We start from the raw sequence: 18,348 nt of genomic DNA on the forward strand, positions 1-18,348 counted from the left end.
CCTTTCCTCCATGGGACGCTTCTGTTCCTCAGCCTATTGCTGGCCATCCTTTCCAGAAGCCCAGCAGCAGCTCTCATCCTTGCCTCTACCTCCATTAACTCTTTAGGTCCTCCCAGTTTACCCCTACTATCTAGTCAGTCCACATCTGTCCAGACTGGTCTAGTCCAGACCCCTCTTGTCACAGGCCTGTCCTAACACAGCTACGTCTGTTTCTCTCTGATTCATTCTTCACACCAAGGTGGAGCGATGCTTCTGAAATGCAAAAGGCCACAGAAATGCCCCACTGAAAAGTCCTTCATTGACTCCATGTTGCCCATAGAATGAAGTTCAAATACTTCAGGTGGCATTCTGGCCCCTCTCTGACCTTCCCTCACCCTACAGACCTAACAGTAAGGGAGCCTTCAGCAATTCTTAGTCTTCTTGTTTTGTTTTGATAACACTAACCTCTGAACAAGTTTGTGTTCAGTTTAGCTCTTCTCCCTGCAACCTTCCCACCAAGTTGTAATTAAGTAAATCTCAGAACACTGGCTAACCTGCACGAGGTGCCGGGTCTGATCCTTGGCACTGGAAAAACACAGACTAAACTCTACGATCTGTAGAAATACTTACTGGAAAGAAACAAAGGCTGTGCATACAATGTTCTAGAAAGCCCAACTCTCTCTGCCCTATGGTGCCCCAGGCTTGCTCAAGAAGGACATATGTGTCAGTGTTCCAGAAACAAGAATCCAGTATTGGTATGGTAAGCATCCAGCAACCAGAGACCTTGGAGGTTAGGCTGGGTACAGAGCCACACAGGAACTTATTCTAGGGATTGTCACCCAGGGCAAAGAGAACAGGCTATGTGCAGTTATGTTCTGTTCCAATAAGGGTGAGAATTGTGTCCACAGTAGTTTAGCCAATCCACCTACCTTGGTATGTATAATTGTAACCAGTGAGAACCCATTTCTAATATTCATCATGCTATTTTATAACCCATTAATTTTACCTGTAAAAAGCATTTCTAACATTCATTGTGCTCCTTGGCAAAATGACTCATGTTGATTGAGATGTTGAACTCAGAGCACTCTGATGGCCCTCTCTGAAATGAGGGTTTCCTAATTCAAATGCACTCTGACCACCTGGCGTGTGCATATCTGGTTGTATTGGGTTGCATCAGAAATGGTTTCCCTCACATGTAATTTGCACACGTGCCTGGCCAGCAGTATCCATTGTCAGTCCCCACCTGAATGCGGCATTGAACTATGGGCAGTTTGGGCCCCAGTGCTGTTGCACTATGTTGCTGCTCACTGTAGGATTCTGGACACCCCCTCAAAGGCTCTCCTACCACCATCCACACACAGCTCTCCTCTGTCTTTGTCAGAACTCAGCCAAAACACCCTGACCTCACCTTGGGCCCACCAATTATACACCTTCCCACAGGCCCCCACACTTTCCATTAGCTTCTGTTTTCCTATTTTAATTTCCTTACCTCGCTTTCTTGGGTGCATCTTTATAAAAGGCTGTAAAACAAGGTAGAGATGGAAGTATGTGAATGAAATCAGCTTCCCTGGCCTGTGGTAGCACCCTGTGTCTGAGGCCATACTGAACTCATCTGTCTACTTGTCTGTCCTCAACTAGACTGGGATTTCACAGGGCAGGCTTGCTACTTAGCATGCGGTTAAGCCTGTCACTGCCTGGGAAACTCATGGGTGCTTAGGAGTTGCTTGAGCCCATGTATTAGTAGACCTAAAAGTGTGCTTCATGCAAAAGTCATTTTTGCTTTTCTTCATTATTCATTGATTATAGGAAATAAAATGATAATAATTTCATGACTGATCCCAGGATAGAATCTTTCAGTTCAGGAAGCTTGTTGTTAAAGTGGCTTTACACTAGAAACCTTAGGATGGTGTTTATGAAGTGTTAAGACTTAAGTTAGTGTTGGCTTGAAACATTCTGAAGGGCTCCTAATAGTTATAGATGAATAGGAAGAGGCCGAGTTTGGCATATTATATTAGCAAGGAAAACTGTGGAGTTGGTTAGAATGAGGCGGTCTGAGATACGATTATTAATCTCTCAAGTTTGATGCTGCTGTACCATAAGTACCCCACCACTCACAGAAGTTCATTCATGATCATTTCAAAGGAATTTAGATATTTAAAAAATATTTAACACCAATTCTCCAGGAATGGATACAAGCACGGCTGGACTTGTAAATTCTAGTGAATCTCCATGATTATCAACAGATATCTTGATGCCACCCTATTTTGAGTGTAGCAAGTTAGGACTTAAAGTAAAATGGATTTATTTACCAGTGGAGCAGAGAACTAGCAAACTTGAAAAGTCCTGGTAGGCCTCTGTGTTGCAAGGTCAGACTATAGGATCACTCAGCTAAATCCAGATTGTTCTGAGGAGAAAAACAAACAAGAACGGCTTCGTGTGTGTGTGTGTGTGTGTGTGTGTGTGTGTGTGTGTGTCTCCATGTGCTATTGTTACTACAGTTATTATTTATACTACCTTTTTGGTGTTCTTGTATGTCTCTGTATTTTTTCCCTCTGTTTTTCTACTCAATAGTCCTCCTCTTCATTAACTTACAATATGGAGGAAATATGACAACTTAATAGCAAATGTAAGTGTTTTTACAAAATCTTTAGTTAGTTGAGCTTTTAAGGAGGAGGGCAAGTTGGTATTTTAAAAATGTTCCAAGCTATCCCTGTGCTAGGAAAGAAGTCAGCTCCACGTTGGTGATAGAGGACGCTTGGTGATAGAGAGGCTGGCAGAGCTAGAGGTACTGGCTCAGTGAGTCTCACTGGCAAAGCTGTTTCAGAGAAGCCACTTGATTTGTTGGGTGCTTTCACAACTAGTCCCTAAACAGAATGCCTGGAAGTATGCTCCCATGGTACTAGTCCCTCTCAGGGCTGCGCTGGTAGAAAGGCTGTTGCCCTGTCTCCAAATAAAAAATGGCCTGGGGATGTGGCTTGGTGTTTGACCACCCCTGAGTTTAATCCCTGGTCCTAAAAAAAATAAAAATAAAAATAAAAAGTTTGTGGAATAAGCTGAAGGCTCACGCAGGTGGCAGCTTTGTGTGGGCTGAATTTCAGTACCACATTGTGAAACTAGTCCAGGGTACTAATCCCTCACCAGGGTACAAACACAGCACGCCTGCCCAGCACCCGTATGCCTGCCAGGAGCTCAGGTTCCTCTTTCCTTATGGACCCACCCAGTGAGTCTTTTGAAGGATTAAGATTTTATAAAGCCCTATTTCTTGCTAAAAACAGTCTTCAAGAGAGAAAAGTTGAACAAAGGGTCACTAATTGGAGGCCATGCATTCAAATCACACATACCTGGGTGGAAATCCAGGACAATGCTGAAGAAAGTGAGCCCATGTACATCCCAGATTTGTACATTTGAAGACTTGAAAGGAACTCAGAATAAGAGCTATGAATGCCAAAGGACTTTTGCATTTTCCTAATGTTCTATAGCAAATTTGTAATTCTCTAATAATAATAAATTAAAAGTTTAAACTTTTTCCAAATTGGTCTTTAACCCCAGTCCCGAGAGGGGTGTATAAGCACCTCTCTCCATCCTTCCTCTGGGAAGAGTGGCAATCTCGCTGCTGGCCCCCTTTAGCTGTTTTCAGACTGCTGGGTCCATGATCTCCTTTGTAGCAGAGGGCTCCTGATGGTTTCTGGAATTATGTTTGTAAAGAGTAGACCAAGGGGCAGGGTGGAGCTCAGTGGTAGAGAACATGCTTAGCCTACACAAGGCTCTGGGTTCAGTCTGCAGCATGCGTGCACACACACACACACACACACACACACACACACAAAGAAATAAAATAGTGGACAAGGTCAGGGGTGCCGTTATGAGTGAATTAATAGACTAAAAGGTATAAGTAGATAGTAAAGCTATTACTGACTGAACTACCAGTAAATTCTATGACCTTCACTTACACGATGCTTTGTGATTGGAAAGCACGTTCCTGCCTGTGGTGTCACCTGCTCTCTCAGATGTGCACAGCATGGAGAATCGCTCATCCAGATGAGAAGGGGGAATGGACTAGGGGGCTGATGACATTGGCCCAGCCAAAAAGTCAGCCAAGGGCAGGTGTGCAGCAAGGACCTGCTTTTCTAGGTTCTTTCTAGGATAAGGACTTGTTGCCTAGACTCTTCTACGTGTAGAACCATGGAATATAAAATTGAATTGAGTGTACTGTGATTAAAGCTTCTTTGATGTAATGTCGTGTAATTATATACTCCACTGGCTTTTTTTTTTAACTTGATAAGATTTAACTCCTCTTATATTTCACTCTTTTGTGTATTGTACATTGAAAACCTTCTCCTCTTGCCCTTCCAGGATATAGAAAATCAACTTGCAATTAAATCCAAAGTACTGGATGAGCTGAGGCAAAGCTACCTGACTCTGGAAAGTGGGGCAGTTCCACTGTTAGAAGATGCAGCATCTGGAATCAACAAGTTGCTTCAAAAGCGGGACAATGTGACTCGTCAGGTGCTGGATTCATTTAGTGTGCTATTTCTCACCACATAGTCTTCTTATACCTTATATGTTGCTGTTATTATTCTTTAATTGTGAAGACATGCTCTATACTAAAAATCAAAAAGTTTCTGAGAAAAAGATTGAAATGGAGAAAAGCCTTTCGAATCCTATTTTATATGCTGAATAATTTGAGGCAAAGCCACTGCTCCTGACATCACTAACAGGCAGGAAATCCACTTGACTGTCCTTGTTTTGTCTAATGTACTCATGCAGACACAAATGTCTCTATCCCCCAAACCCAACAGAGCATCTGGCATTGTTTCCCAGACAGATACACAGGAGCAGCTATGAAGCAGCAGCTCAGGCTCCCCACACACAGGGCAGTGCCTCAGGAACTGATCTTGTCATGTAGCCTCTGTAGGCTAGGAGCATGGTCAGCTTAGAGAGAACTCTGGAGGAGGGCAAAAACACAGCACAGTAGTGAAGAGTAAGAATAGAGGGAGCCAGGCATGGTGGTGCAGGAGGCTGAGGCAAGAGGATCCCAAATTCAAAGCCAGCCTCAGCAAAAGTGAGGCATGAAGCAACTCTGTGAGACCCTGTCTCTAAATAAAAAACAAAATAGGGCTGGGGATGTGGCTCAGTGGTCCGGTGCCCTTGGTATCACCACCCCCTTCCCACCCACCCACCCACCCCCCCAAAAAAAAGAACAGAGGGAAAGAGTGTGCTGGACACCTGGTAATCTTATGAAAGGCATGTCAAAGTCCCCAGATGGAGGGAAAGACCAGGCAACTCCAAACCTGGCTGCCTGCACTTCCTACCAACTGAGGGACAAGCTGTAAATACTAACCACTTGCAGGTGTGTCCATGTTTCTCCCACAATCCTCAGTGTGGGTTATTTGTCGTCTGCTAAAACTGACTTTCAACCATGAGTTCCACGAGGGAATTGGGAAGAAGCTGCGTGAATGAGACCTGTAGCAGCCTCCGGCCTCCTTCCCTTCCCAGGACTCCAGCAGGAAAATAGGGAAGAGTTTGCTCAGTAGTTTGTTAAACTTATCTTGTGTGAGTCCCTGTGCTCACTACCAGGAGTAAGATAAGAAAAAATAAATCCTGCCCTCCAAGATCTCACAGGCAGCGGAGGAAACATAATCATAATACTGTGAATTACAATATAAAAATGTAGAGGGGGAAAATGAAATGAGGTAATATGACAAATATGCAGATAATAGTGCTATCAGGACAGACAAGTAAATGGAATAGAATTGAGAGTTCAAAACCCTCGCCGTACAGTTCATTTATATATTTTTTTAACAAGGGTGTCAAGATGATTCATTGATGGGAAAAATCTTCAAAAAGGCACTGGCACCACCAGACACCCACATTCACACCATATACACAAGTTAATTTAAAATGAATCAAGGACATAGTAAAAGCTAATGATGTAAAACTTTTAGAACAGGTATCAATCTTCATGACTTTTTAAAATATCTTTCTTTTTTTTTTCCTTCAGTATTGGGAATTGAATCCAGAGGTGCTCTACCACTGAGCTACATCCCTAGTCCCTTTTTATTTTATTTATTATTATTATTATTATTAATTTTGAGACTGGATCTTGCCTTGCCCAGGCTGGTCTCAATTTGTGATCTTCCTGCCTCAGCCTCTGGAGTATCTGGGAATACAGGCATGCACCACTATACCCAATTCATGACTGGTTTTCTAGATATGATATTTAAAGCATAAGCAACCAAAGAAAAGATAGATAAATTGACTGGGGCAGGAGAATTACAAATTCAGTGCTAGCCTGGGCAATTTACCAAAGCCCTGTCTGAAAATAAATTTTTTTAAAAAAGGACTGGGGATATAGCTCAGTGACAGAGTGCTTGCACTTCAGTCCCTAGTACCACAAAAAGAATATAATAAAAATGGCCAATAAGTACATGAAAACATGCTTAATGACATTAACCATCAAGGAAATGAAAATCAAAACCACAATGAAATGCCAGTTCACATCTGTTAGGATAATGATAACAAAGACAACAGCAAGTGTTAGAAAAGATGGAAGAAACTAACCCTGATACACAGTTCACGGGGATGTCAAATGGTGCAGCTACATAGGCAAATAGCCTGATGGTTCCTTTAATGGTTAGGTAGATTGACATCTGCTCAGCAATTCCATCAGATTTAGATAATTCAAAAGAAATTAAAACAAAAAACTTGTATCTGAATATTCATAACTATAATTCATAATAGCCAAAGAGGAGAAATAACTGATTGTCTATCAATGTATGAATGTTTATATAAAATGTGATATATCTATATAATGGAATATGCAGCTATAAGAAGGAGTGAAGTATCAGTGTATTTTACAGCATTGAGGGCCTTAAAAGCACTATGTTGAGTGACAAAAGTTGGTCATAAAAGACTACATATTGTATGATTCCACTTATATGAAATAATCCAGCATAGGCAAATCTGTAGAGGTGGAAAGTAGATTAGTGGCTGGGAAAAGTGACTGCCAATGGGCATGGGCTTTTGTATTTGGAGTGACAGAAAATGTTCTTCATGGTGGCACACACCTGCAATCCCAGAGAACCTGGAGGCTGAGGCAGGAGGACTGCAAGTCTGAAGCCAGCCTCAGCAATTTAGTGAGGGACCTTGTCTTAAAATAAAAAGGAGTGGGGATGTCACTGGGAAACACCTTTGTGTTCAATCCCCAATACCAAAGGAAAGAAAAATGTTCTAAAATTAGTCATGAAGATTGTACTTTTAAACTAGGTGAGTTGTGTGGTATGTTAATTGTATCTCAGTAAATTATTGTTTTTAAAATACAGAGGGTATGAGTTGGAATCATCCATCCGTAAGATGTTCAGAGTCAATATAGCTTTGTGTTAAGAGCAAGGACTCTGGTCACAGTTTTAAAGAGATCCTCATAACATCATTGTCTGTCTGTATCCTTGGGGAGGTTGTTTCTCTAAGCCTTTGTTTCCTGATCTACAGAGTGGGCATAAGACCTACTCATTTCTTCTTACCTCAACCGCGATGCCTATCAGTGCTCAATAAATGCTACTCTACGGCTGATCCCAGTTTTCACATTTTGACAACATTTCTCCTTCTTCTTTCTGCTGTAGTGAGTTTTTCTTAATAAATTTCTTCTTTTCCTTCAAACCACACATACCATGTCTTCTCCATGAAGTTGCAGTATTAAAAGGGGCCCCTGGGAGGGTACTAGAAGTCGCACCACCTCTCTATGTGGAAGCTGTGAGCACCTTGCACAGCATGCACCTGGCCATCCTTGTAGAACGGTGCACCTGTGGGCTCGGGATGACCTGGGACAGGCTGGCCTCTGCATCCACACAGTCAACCAACTACAGACTGAAAATATTTGGGGGACAAATTGTGTCTGTACTCAAGATATACAGACTTTTCCTTCTGTTATTATTCCCTAGATAACTATTTACATTTTGTTAGGTATCATCTGTAATCTAGAAATAGTGTAAATTGTATAGGAGGATGTGCAGAGCTTATGTGCAAATACTGCATCCCTTTACATAAGGGATTTGAGCATCCTTAGATTTTGTTTTCTGATGGGATGTCCTGGAACCACTACCCGATGGATACCTTGGGCAATTGCCACCCATGCAGGTCTCAGTTTCTGAGAAAAAAACTACCCTGGTGAGGATTTCCCCCCTCACGACACCACTCTTCTTTCTTTTTGTGCTGAGGATCCCCAGGGCCCCAGCATACTAAGCATTTGCTCTATCTCTCAGCATACCCTGACCCCCTAGCATGTTTTCAAGGTTATCAATATTGTAGTTTGTATCAGTAGTTCATTTCTTTTTATGACTGACTATTTCATTGTATAGATAAGACGCAGTTAATCTGTTCACCAGTTAGTAAATGTTTGGGTTAGTTCTACTTTTTAGCTCTTAGGAACCACACTGCCATGAACATTTGTGCAAATATATGTTTTTTGTACTCTTGAATCTGTATCTACAAATACCATTATTAGGTCTAGTGGTAATTTGACTTTTTCATTTTGGTGGTACTGGGAAATTGAAAATTGAACTCAGGGCCTTGTACATGCGAGGCAAGTCCTGAGCTATGTTCCCAGTTCCCCCCTCCCTTCTTTTCTTTCTATTTTGAGACAGGGTCTTGCTAAATTGCCCTGGCTGGCTTCACACTTGTAATCCTCCTGCCTCAGCTACCCAAGTACCTAGGGTTATAGGTGTGTGCCACCACAGCCAGCTTCTGTTTGTCTTTTACGGGGAACTGTGGAATGGATTTTAACAGTGGCTACATCCTTTTACATCCACACCCGCAGTGTGTGAGGATTCTTGCCACGCCCTCACCTGTTGTTACCTGACTTTTTGATCCTAGCCATCAAAGTAGATACAAATTGATATCTCCGTGTGGTTTTGATTGACATTTCCCTGATGACTATGGAGTGGAGCATCTTTTCAAGTGCTTATGGACCATGGGTGTACCTTTTGGAGAAATGTCTTCTCAAGTCCTTCTCCTATTCTTCAGTTTGGTTATTGTCTTTTATCATTGAATTGTATTCTTTTATTCACAGTCGTATCTAAAGTCATTTTGATTGGCAACAAAATGCTCAACCCCTTTCATCACTATCAAAACATACCAATGGATAAAATGGACCCACTGTTTGCCTTTTGTCCAACTTTGCTCTTTCCCATCCTTTGGCTAGGGCAGGGTTCTCACCAGTTTGTAACTACTTTGCAATAATCAGACCCAAGTTCGAAGTATCATATTTGCAGTTATCAGAGCATTTTCACAGATCCTATTGGGGCGGGGGTTGTTTGTTTTTTCTTTTATTAATCTCTGTTTTTGTGGATGAGGAAGACAACAGTAGGGTTAAATAATTTACCCAAGGCCAGAAAACTAATACAGTTTACCTGAGCAGTGCACTCGGATTCCATTTCTTGCTCACTGTCCTTTTCCAGGGCTCTCAAGAGACCATGTCTTGTCAAGGGTTTTCTAAATGAGTTCTGTTTCCTTTTTTCATATAGGTCAGTGAGCTCAAAAGCTTCATGCAGTCGGTGCTACAGGAGTGGAAGTTGTATGATAAACTCTATGATGAAGTGAACATGCTGGCGATCCAATTTGGGTACTGCATGGAACACAGCAAGCCTGTGGTGTTGTCACTGGAGGCCTTGAGGTGCCAGGTGCAGAACCTTCAGGTAAATTAGCCAGAGTGTGGTGCAGTGCATTATTGGCAGGAAATCCCAAATGGAAGCAAGAACAATAAAGGATGCACGTGGGTTTGTGCCTCCACAGAGAAGCCCCAAACAGTGTGTTAATGCAATATCAAAAGTATACCTTGAGCCGGGCTTGGTGGCACACACCTGGAATCCCAGTGGCTTGGGAGGTGGAGGCAGGAAGATTAGTAGTTCAAAGCCAGCTTCAGCAAAAGCCAGGTGCTAAGCAACTCAATGAGACCCTGTCTCTAAATAAAATACAAAATAGGACTGGGGATGTGGCTCGGTGGTCAAGTGCCCCTGAGTTCAATCCCTAGCACCCCCCAAAAATATATTAAATAAAAGTATACCTTGGGGGGCTGGGTTGTAGCTCAGTGGTAGAGTACTTGCCTAGCATGTGTGAGGTACTGGGTTCAATCCTCAGCACCACATAAAAATTAAATTAAAATAAAAAATAAAGGTATTGTGTCCATCTACAACTTTAAAAAAAAAAAAAGTATACCTTAAAGCCAGGCATGGGCATGGTGACACATATCTGTAATCCCAGGGACTAGGGTGGCTGAGGCAAGGATTATGAGTTCAAGGCCAGCCTCAGCAACTTAGCAAAACTGTGTATCAAAAAAGAAAAAGGGCTGAGGATGTAGCTCAGTGGTAGAGGGCCTCTGGGAGCAATCCCCAGGATCAAAAACATAAAGTATACCTTTAAATTCTAAAGTGAGTCATGTGAGAAAAAGAGTAAAACTATCAAATCATATGTTGATTTTCCTTCATTTTCCATGTCCATATTATTTTGCAATTTAAAAGTTTTACTGTGGGGCTAGAGGTGTACTTTAGAGGTATAGCAGTTGCCTACGACATGGAAGGTCCTGGGTTCCAACCCTAGCATTGCAAAAAAAAAAAAAAAAAAAAAGTTTTACTGTGTGACTGCTCTCATTGTGTAGCATTGAGAAGCAAGAACTGCTGTCTTCCGTGGTGTGGGGAGGCCATCTGAAACTGACTCTCCTGCTCTGTTCGTAGTCTCTTCAAGATGAAGCTGAGATCAGCGAAGGGAGTTGGGAGAAACTCCGGAAGGTTATTCATAGACTCAAAGATTCCTGCCCCTCAGTTGCTGAAATAATTGAAGAGAAATGCCAAGACACTCATGCAAGGTACACTTTAAGATGCAATCAGAACGATAGACCTAAGGTCTTGTAAGGTCTTCCTGGTCCTCTGAGATGACTGGTTCCATATTATTCTGGCCTCTGCTTTGAATGGTCTAGTTCATGTACAATTAGATGCCGTGAGGGCTGGCATGTGCCTCCTGTAATAATTGGACATGAATCTAAAAATGCCCTAATTACAGCCCCAGGGTAGCCACTTACAGAGAGCATGCACTGAATGTCAGGAGTCATCTCAGGAACATCAGAGGCAGTGGCAGAAACACACTAAGGGGTGGGCCGGGTGGGTGGATTGCAGGAGTCCATCAAGCATCACCATAAACATTGTAAGCTGGAAAAAAAAGAACGTTGTATCTCTTGGGGAAGCCATTTCTGGTGGAAAGGAAGGAATATTTGTGACTGGAAGGAATTCTTTGAAAAATTGCTGCTTGTGGCATATGAAAGTCTTTCTAAAGTGTATGGCCCTCATTAATTGCAAGACTTTGGTTTGGGGCATGATATATGAAAGCTAATGTGCTGGAGACAAGGACAAAGAGGTCAAGCCGTCTTGAGGGTCCTTCTCCACTCCTCCTCCACGCAGATGTAGCTACTCCAGTAAATCAACTTTGAACAAGTACTGAACAAAGGAAATCAAACTCTATACCCTGCAGTGATGTCCTCAGGTCTTGATCCAGTCTATATTGGAAAAGGGAGTAAGCAGGAGCATAGAAATATATTCAACTCCACATAGAGTTATCAGGGCCACCCTCAACATAAGGTAGTACGGTTGCTATTTGAAGAGTCCTGGACACCACCGCATGTACAAGTTCAACTTGTACTATTTGCAGACCATTTTGTACAGTTGTTTAAAATTATATTTTCTTATTTTTTATTAATAACTTGAAAAAATATATTTTTAAAAGTCACATAGGAGAGAAACGCAAGATATAGACTGTATATGGAATAAAACAATTCCCATTTACTTTTATAAAAGTGATATTTTGCTTATATAATTGGAAAATAAACTTACTTGACATAAACACATTTTAAGACTTGTTTAAAGAAACTCTCTGTGGATTGGAAGTATGTCCCACATGGAGAAGCTTCATCAGGTGTACAATTTAGTGCTTTCTCCCCCTTTGCCTAAGAGGTATTCATAATACAGTGGATATTTCTTGCTAATGACCAATGTTGTCACTTTTGTTGAATACTATAGTCAAGTAAATATCCTGATTTGGATCTGTTTATATTGCGGTTTATTAAATGGTGATGCCATTCATTTTAAAAAGCATTTGGCAGTGTCTTATCCACCTACTCTTAAATTCATAGTTGAGTGTGTATATTATACTTTTGCTACAAGAAAAAGGATGGAATGAGGGTCCTGTTGTCACATTGCACTGTCAGGTGGACCCAGGTAAACCAAGATCTTGCAGACCAGTTGCAGGAGGCCCAGACTCTGCTCCAGCTCTGGAAAGTTTATCAAAGTGCTCATGTGGAAGCCACGGCAAGGCTGGAGCAGCAGGAAGCCAAATTTCAACAGCTTGCAAACATCAACATGTCTGGAAACAACCTGGCAGAGATCCTGCCAGTGGCCCTGCAGGACATAAAGGTGGGTACAGAGCCCAATGGGAAACCAAAGCCAAGTCAGCCCAGCTGACAGGGCCAGTGAGGGACAGCCTCAACCTTGAAATAAGACAGACCTCAGAGATATCAGTCAGGACAAGTGCCCCGAGGCACCAGGTGCCCAGGCTGACAGTGAGGCGGAATGTGTGGGGCTGGGAGGAACAGAGCAGCTGGCAGCTCGGAGCAGAGGTTCCGGCAGCAGCCAGGAGGGACCTGGAAGCACCATGTTCTAAGTCAACACTTTGACTCTGGCAGTTAAATCTCTAAAGCAAAAGCCTTATATAAAGTCTGAGATAAAAGCAAAAGTGTGGGCTGGGGTTGTCGCTCAGTGGTGAAGCGCTTACCTCTCACATAGGAGGCACTGGATTTGATCTTAGCACCACAAAAAATAAATAAAGGTATTGTGTCCATCTACAACTAAAAGTATTTTTTAAAAAAAGGAAAAGTGTCTCCCCAGAGTGGGGCCATTAAAGAATCTCTTGTTTTAGAAAGAATCATGAACTTGGTGCCATGTTAGTATGACTTTTCTGTGGGAGTAGTGATTTTTAGAGGATATTTAAGAGCAGTACAGTCTCCTCTGTGGTGTTTTTCATATTAGAGTTACGAAATGTCCAGAAAGTGAATAATTTTTAGTTTTAAACTTAGTGACCAGGTGTATTTTGGATCTTCTGATGTTCAAATCAAAACAAAGTAAACAGTTTAATTAAAGACATAGGAATGCAGCTGAGCCATATTTCTAATCTACTTCTACCTGATTGGTTGTTTTAAAACAAAACAAAAATCTTGAAATTTCAAACACAAAACATCACCAAATGTGGTCCTAAAATCCGCTTGATTGAGACTCTATAGCCTTTGCAAAGTGAGTCCACATTTATATCAGGAAGTCTGAGGAGAAGGGGTCCAAATCACAATGATTCTTGAAATGGTGTGCAATCTATAAACACACGAGTCTACCCAGTTGGTCTGCAGCTTCCATAAACTAGATCTCTCAGCTCTTTTGGACGGTGGTCAGTTTTAGCTGTGAACTGACAAATTTCAGAACGGTTCAGTGAGACACCTCATTTGAAGAGATCTTAGCTTTTTCAGCTACTTAAAAGGAACAGTAACTAAAAGGTAAACCCACAAGTTCAAGGCAAAAGTTCTAGATTTTTTTTGATGCTGATGGAGTGGCAGGGGCTAGGGACTGATGTGAAAGGAGGGAGAAGTATGATTCCTCTTTCTTCTCCAGGAGCTGAAGCAGGATGTGCAGAAGACAAAAGAAGTCTTTCTCCAAAATTCCATCCTCCTGGACCGAATCCCACAACCTGCAGAGTCCAACGCCTCGGGGCTCTTTTCTGGTCAACTGTATTCCCTCCGGAGAGCTATTTATTTGGAAAAGATGCTGCTTGTGAAAGCAAATGAATTTGAGGTTCATCTTACTTTTCCATTCAAATTGTAGCCATGGACATTGATGTGCTAATCTCAATCCCTCTTAAGAGTGCTTTTTGGACAGCACGTAAGGGAAGGAGCAGAATGACATCACCCCGTGTGATTCTGGCTTCAATCACATGGGCGTGGGAAGATCTTAATGGAATGTGTTATTTTAAAAATGTGATGTTTTATTTAGATTTCCTAGTAGGGCAGTTGAGTCATAGAAGTAGCTGCTGGATGGCCAGTTGCTATATTGTTTATTCGCTTTCTGAAAAGCTTTTAATGTGTGAGCTATATAGAGGCCTTGGAGTGCCAGTCTCAAGTCTCAATAGCAACAAGAAGTAAAACTAGCAGGCCTAAGGGCTGGCTCTCCTCTGTGTGGTCCCCTCAACAGGTGAGCTTTCCCTCTATGAAGGTCAGACGCACTGGGTGAAAATCTATGGTCTTCAGATTAGTCGTCTGTGAACTTTTCAGACAGTAATGAGCTGTTGGGGATGGAAAATAACTTCAACTTTTATCCTTCCCCAAGGCTATGCTAAACTCTGTGATATATGCTCATGGAAACCGTTTGTAATGAAAATCTCTCCTTCTAGTTTGTTCTCTCACAGTTTAAGGATTTTGAGAACCGGCTGGAATCTTTAAAAGGCCTCATTATACACGAGGAAGAGAATTTGGATAAACTTTACCAACAAGACAAAGAAGAAAATCCTGGCTCATTCCTGGTATTGGCAATATTTGTCTTTCCTCAGGGCTTACACTCACCATAGGATGAAAAAAATAAGCTAATTACTGTTGCACTATAGAATCAGTTTCCACCCTAATTAACACTTGAGCACAGTTATTTGCTAACCATTTATTCCTGCCCTATTTTTTCTAGGGTCTAGAAAAGTAGAACACGTGGAGATCTATTTTAGTAATATGTCATAGTAACTTTTCCTAGATTTTCTGTTACCTTATTAATTAACTTATGTGAACCAGAATCAGCTACTGTGATTATTTTTTCTGGTTGGTTGAAGATCAAGTGTAAAATATTCTATCTGAATGGTATGTTTTTTATCAGGAATGGTAGCACATGCCTGTAATCCTAGAGTCTTTAGGAGGCTGAGGCAGTAGGATTGCAACTGGGATGCCAGCCTGGCCAACTTAGTGATACCCTGTCTCAAAGTTTAAAAAAGGGAACTGGAGGTATAACTCAGTGGTAAGCACTTACCTAGCATGCATGAGACCATGGGTTCAATCCCCAATACTGCAAAGAAAGAAAAAAATTGTGTATTTTTTTCCTTTTTAAAAATTACCTTAATAAATTTTGTACAGTTAGCATAAGTGAATGAAAGAATTTAGGAATTCTGGATCTTGCAACTCTTAAGGATTGATATTTATAACCTTAGATGAGGAGCAGCAAATGAGGTACCTTATCCAAATTCAAGTCAACCTGCTATTATTATAAAGTTTTATTTGAAGCCAGACATGCCCCTCCATTAACACATCTTCTATGAGACTTTTCATACTTTAAGGGTAGAGTTGAAGAGTTGTTATAGAGATCATATGGCCTACAAAAACCTAAAGCATTTATTTATTTACTTATTTATGGTTTTTGTTTGTTGAGATGGGGTCTTCCTATGTTGCTCAGACTTAGAACTTGTAGCTTCAAGCAGTCTTCCTGCCCCAGGATGCCAAGGAGCAGGGACTCCCGTTGCTCAACACCATGTTCAGTTCAAGCATAAAATATGTATGATCTGGCCCTTTGCAGAAAATGTTTGCTGACCCTGACCTAGACTATTACAGCAGAGTTCTATAGTGATAATATGGATATTGTGAGACATGTTTGCCTAACATATTATTGACCTACTTACAGGCTGTACCTAGAATATCTTTTTACAGATAAAATGTTAATGAATTTGCTTTCTTGTGATTTTATATTCTATCAAAATATGGGAATAATATTTTCTTAAAGTATGGTTTAAGTTATCATGCTTTGCTGGGGGTATATTTTGTTTGAGCCTATTTTCAGTCTTGCTCAGACAAAAAATTGATTTCCCTTCCTACTTCCTGGGCTATTTCAATGTCTAGCTAACTAACTGTGGGCAAGTCATTTACCTGTTCAGGCCCCAGTTTTCCCTCATCTTTAAGATAAGGAGGCCATTTCATTATCTAAGTATTCTTATTGGCATCCAAAAATCTGGTCTTTATTTTTTCATAGAATCATGTGCTAGCATTGATAGCCCAGTCTCCTGACATTGAACGTCTGAATGAAGATAGCCTCATGCTCCCACTCAGTGACATGCCCCTGAAGACATTACAGAATATGAACCGGCAATGGATTCGCGCCACTGCCACAGCGCTGGACCGCTGCAGGTCAGAACATCCCATCTGTGCCATTGTTCCAATTTGGGTAAAATGAACAGCTCAAATTCGGGAAAGTCGTCATCACGTGGTACTGTTTTGTTTGTTCTTAAACCTTTGTAGCGAGCTGCAGGAAAGTGGGTTAAATGAAAATTTTCTTCATTGTTGTGAAAAGTGGGTCCAACTTTTGGAAAAGATAGAAGAGATGCTCAAAGTGAATATTGCCAACAGCCTCCCTGCTCTCCTGGAACAGCAGAAAGCTTATGAGGTAAACCTGTGCTCTCTGGAGCAGGAGTCTGGGAAAGATAGATCCAAACACAATAAGTACCTACCTATCACTCTCTAACTACAGAGTGTACATCTTTAAGCAAATTCAGTAATTAACTGATCATATGTAAACTTCTCACACATTTCATATGTTTCAACATTTTGTTACAATGTTTTATAAGTGATAGCACTCCTAGATTTCCTGCAGTGCATGGAAGCTTCTAGCATAACTTTGCTTCTACAGAATGCAAATATACCTATCAAATAATATACCGAGAGCATATTAAATTACTTCAGCTCATTTTTGCATTTTCACTAATTCTCTATAGGAGTGAAGTACCCTGTGCAATAATAATTGCAACGTTTAGTAGTTCACAGAAGTATTCCCCCTTGCTATACTGATGTATATTCAAAATCCTCCTGGTGGCAAATCCTGCAAAGTGTGCCTGATTATTTCACTGTTACTTTTTAACATAACTGATTTTAGTCTATACTGTTACTAAGATCATCCAATGGAGCCTGGCAGGATGGCACTCACACACCTGAAATCCCAACAACTTGGGAGGCTGATGCAGGAGGATCACAACTTCAAGGCCAGCCTAAGCAACTTAGTGAGACCTTGTCTCAAAATAAAAATTGAAAAGGGCTGGGGGTGTGCCTCAGTGGTAAAGCACCCTTAGATTAAAACCCAGTACAAAAAAAAATCCAATGGAAATGAGCATTTAGGCATAATTATGATTAGACCTATTTGCTCTAAGGAAATGTTGGGGTGATGGTTGAGCATTTCCAGTTGAACTCAAATAACTTGAAAACAAATCATTTCTATATCCCCTGCCATCATAGATTTTAATAAGAAATTTGTAGCAGGAAGCTATGTTGTAGTTGTAAAAGAAGGGCTCTCCACATTCATAAAAACGAATTCTAGCTGAGAATTTTATGTTTTGACCCATGCAGATGTTAGAAGCTGAAGTTTCTATAAACCAGACAATTGCTGATTCTTATGTCACCCAGTCCCTACAACTCCTGGACACAACAGAAATAGAGAAGAGGTAAGCCTTCTAGGACTTACAGAAATAATGCAGTTGATTGAGACAGATCTCTAACATGCAGATCTTTCTTCCTTTCTCTCTCTTTCTTTCTTTTTTTTTTTTTTTTTTTTTTGTGTGTGTGTGTGTGTGTGTGCACTGACCGAGTCAGAGCAATTAGTTTTCCATCTCCTCACCCTTTCTTTATAATTAGAACCCCCAAACACCTCTCTTCCAGTTCTTCTTAAAATATGAAGAAGGTTGTGACTCATAGTCACCCACTTTGCTACAGAAAACTAGAACTTACTTCTTTTAACTGCCAGCACATTATTCTGCCCGTGTCCATGCCCTGAAGCCAGGTTAGCTGATAGATCACTATGAGTCCAGTCTTCTGGCAGTACATTAGGACAGGGTCTTGATGTGTGGCCATAAAAACACCGGTGGCTCTTTTCCCTATGGTAGATGGATGGGGTCAGTAGCACAGAAGCTTTTGAAAATACCCATTCCCCAGGTATAGTAAATTTTAATCCAGAATGGTTCTTCTGTAATATGTTTCATCACCCTCATGATGGTTTGTTATTTCAAAATAAGTTTTTAAATGCTTCTGTTCCTAATAAGAAACCATGTCACAGTTGTTAAAGAAGGGACTTCTCTCCAGGCTGACCACCTGGGGTTAGGACCAGTGCTGGTCTAGCTGAGCAGAGCCCCCATGGCCAGTCTGCTGACCATAACTGAACTCTTCCTGTAGCTGGCTCACGTGGCAGGCTCTTTATTCTTAAAATTTAAGAACAATTTCCAGTAATCAGTAACACCACAAGGTACCTGCCTATTCATTTGTTTCCTTTCGATGCCAACTCC

At 41.3% G+C, this 18,348-nt stretch overlaps 1 protein-coding gene across 7 annotated transcripts in view; it reads left to right on the plus strand.

The window, feature by feature from the left end:
- Window positions 1–18,348, plus strand: part of SYNE2 (spectrin repeat containing nuclear envelope protein 2) — a 336,255-nt gene that overhangs the window by 265,528 nt on the left and 52,379 nt on the right. For all 7 annotated transcript variants that reach the window (XM_081290325.1, XM_081290328.1, XM_081290329.1 and 4 more), the window contains 9 exons: window positions 4,333–4,485; window positions 9,498–9,668; window positions 10,704–10,834; window positions 12,227–12,431; window positions 13,674–13,853; window positions 14,449–14,577; window positions 16,056–16,210; window positions 16,322–16,466; window positions 17,420–17,514. In XM_081290325.1, the coding sequence (XP_081146451.1) occupies window positions 4,333–4,485; window positions 9,498–9,668; window positions 10,704–10,834; window positions 12,227–12,431; window positions 13,674–13,853; window positions 14,449–14,577; window positions 16,056–16,210; window positions 16,322–16,466; window positions 17,420–17,514 (1,364 nt within the window). The remainder of the gene's footprint in view (window positions 1–4,332; window positions 4,486–9,497; window positions 9,669–10,703; window positions 10,835–12,226; window positions 12,432–13,673; window positions 13,854–14,448; window positions 14,578–16,055; window positions 16,211–16,321; window positions 16,467–17,419; window positions 17,515–18,348) is intronic.

Source organism: Spermophilus citellus, assembly GCF_964194105.1.
Source record: "Spermophilus citellus genome assembly, chromosome: 4".
In the NCBI taxonomy this organism is placed as follows: Eukaryota; Metazoa; Chordata; class Mammalia; order Rodentia; family Sciuridae; genus Spermophilus; species Spermophilus citellus.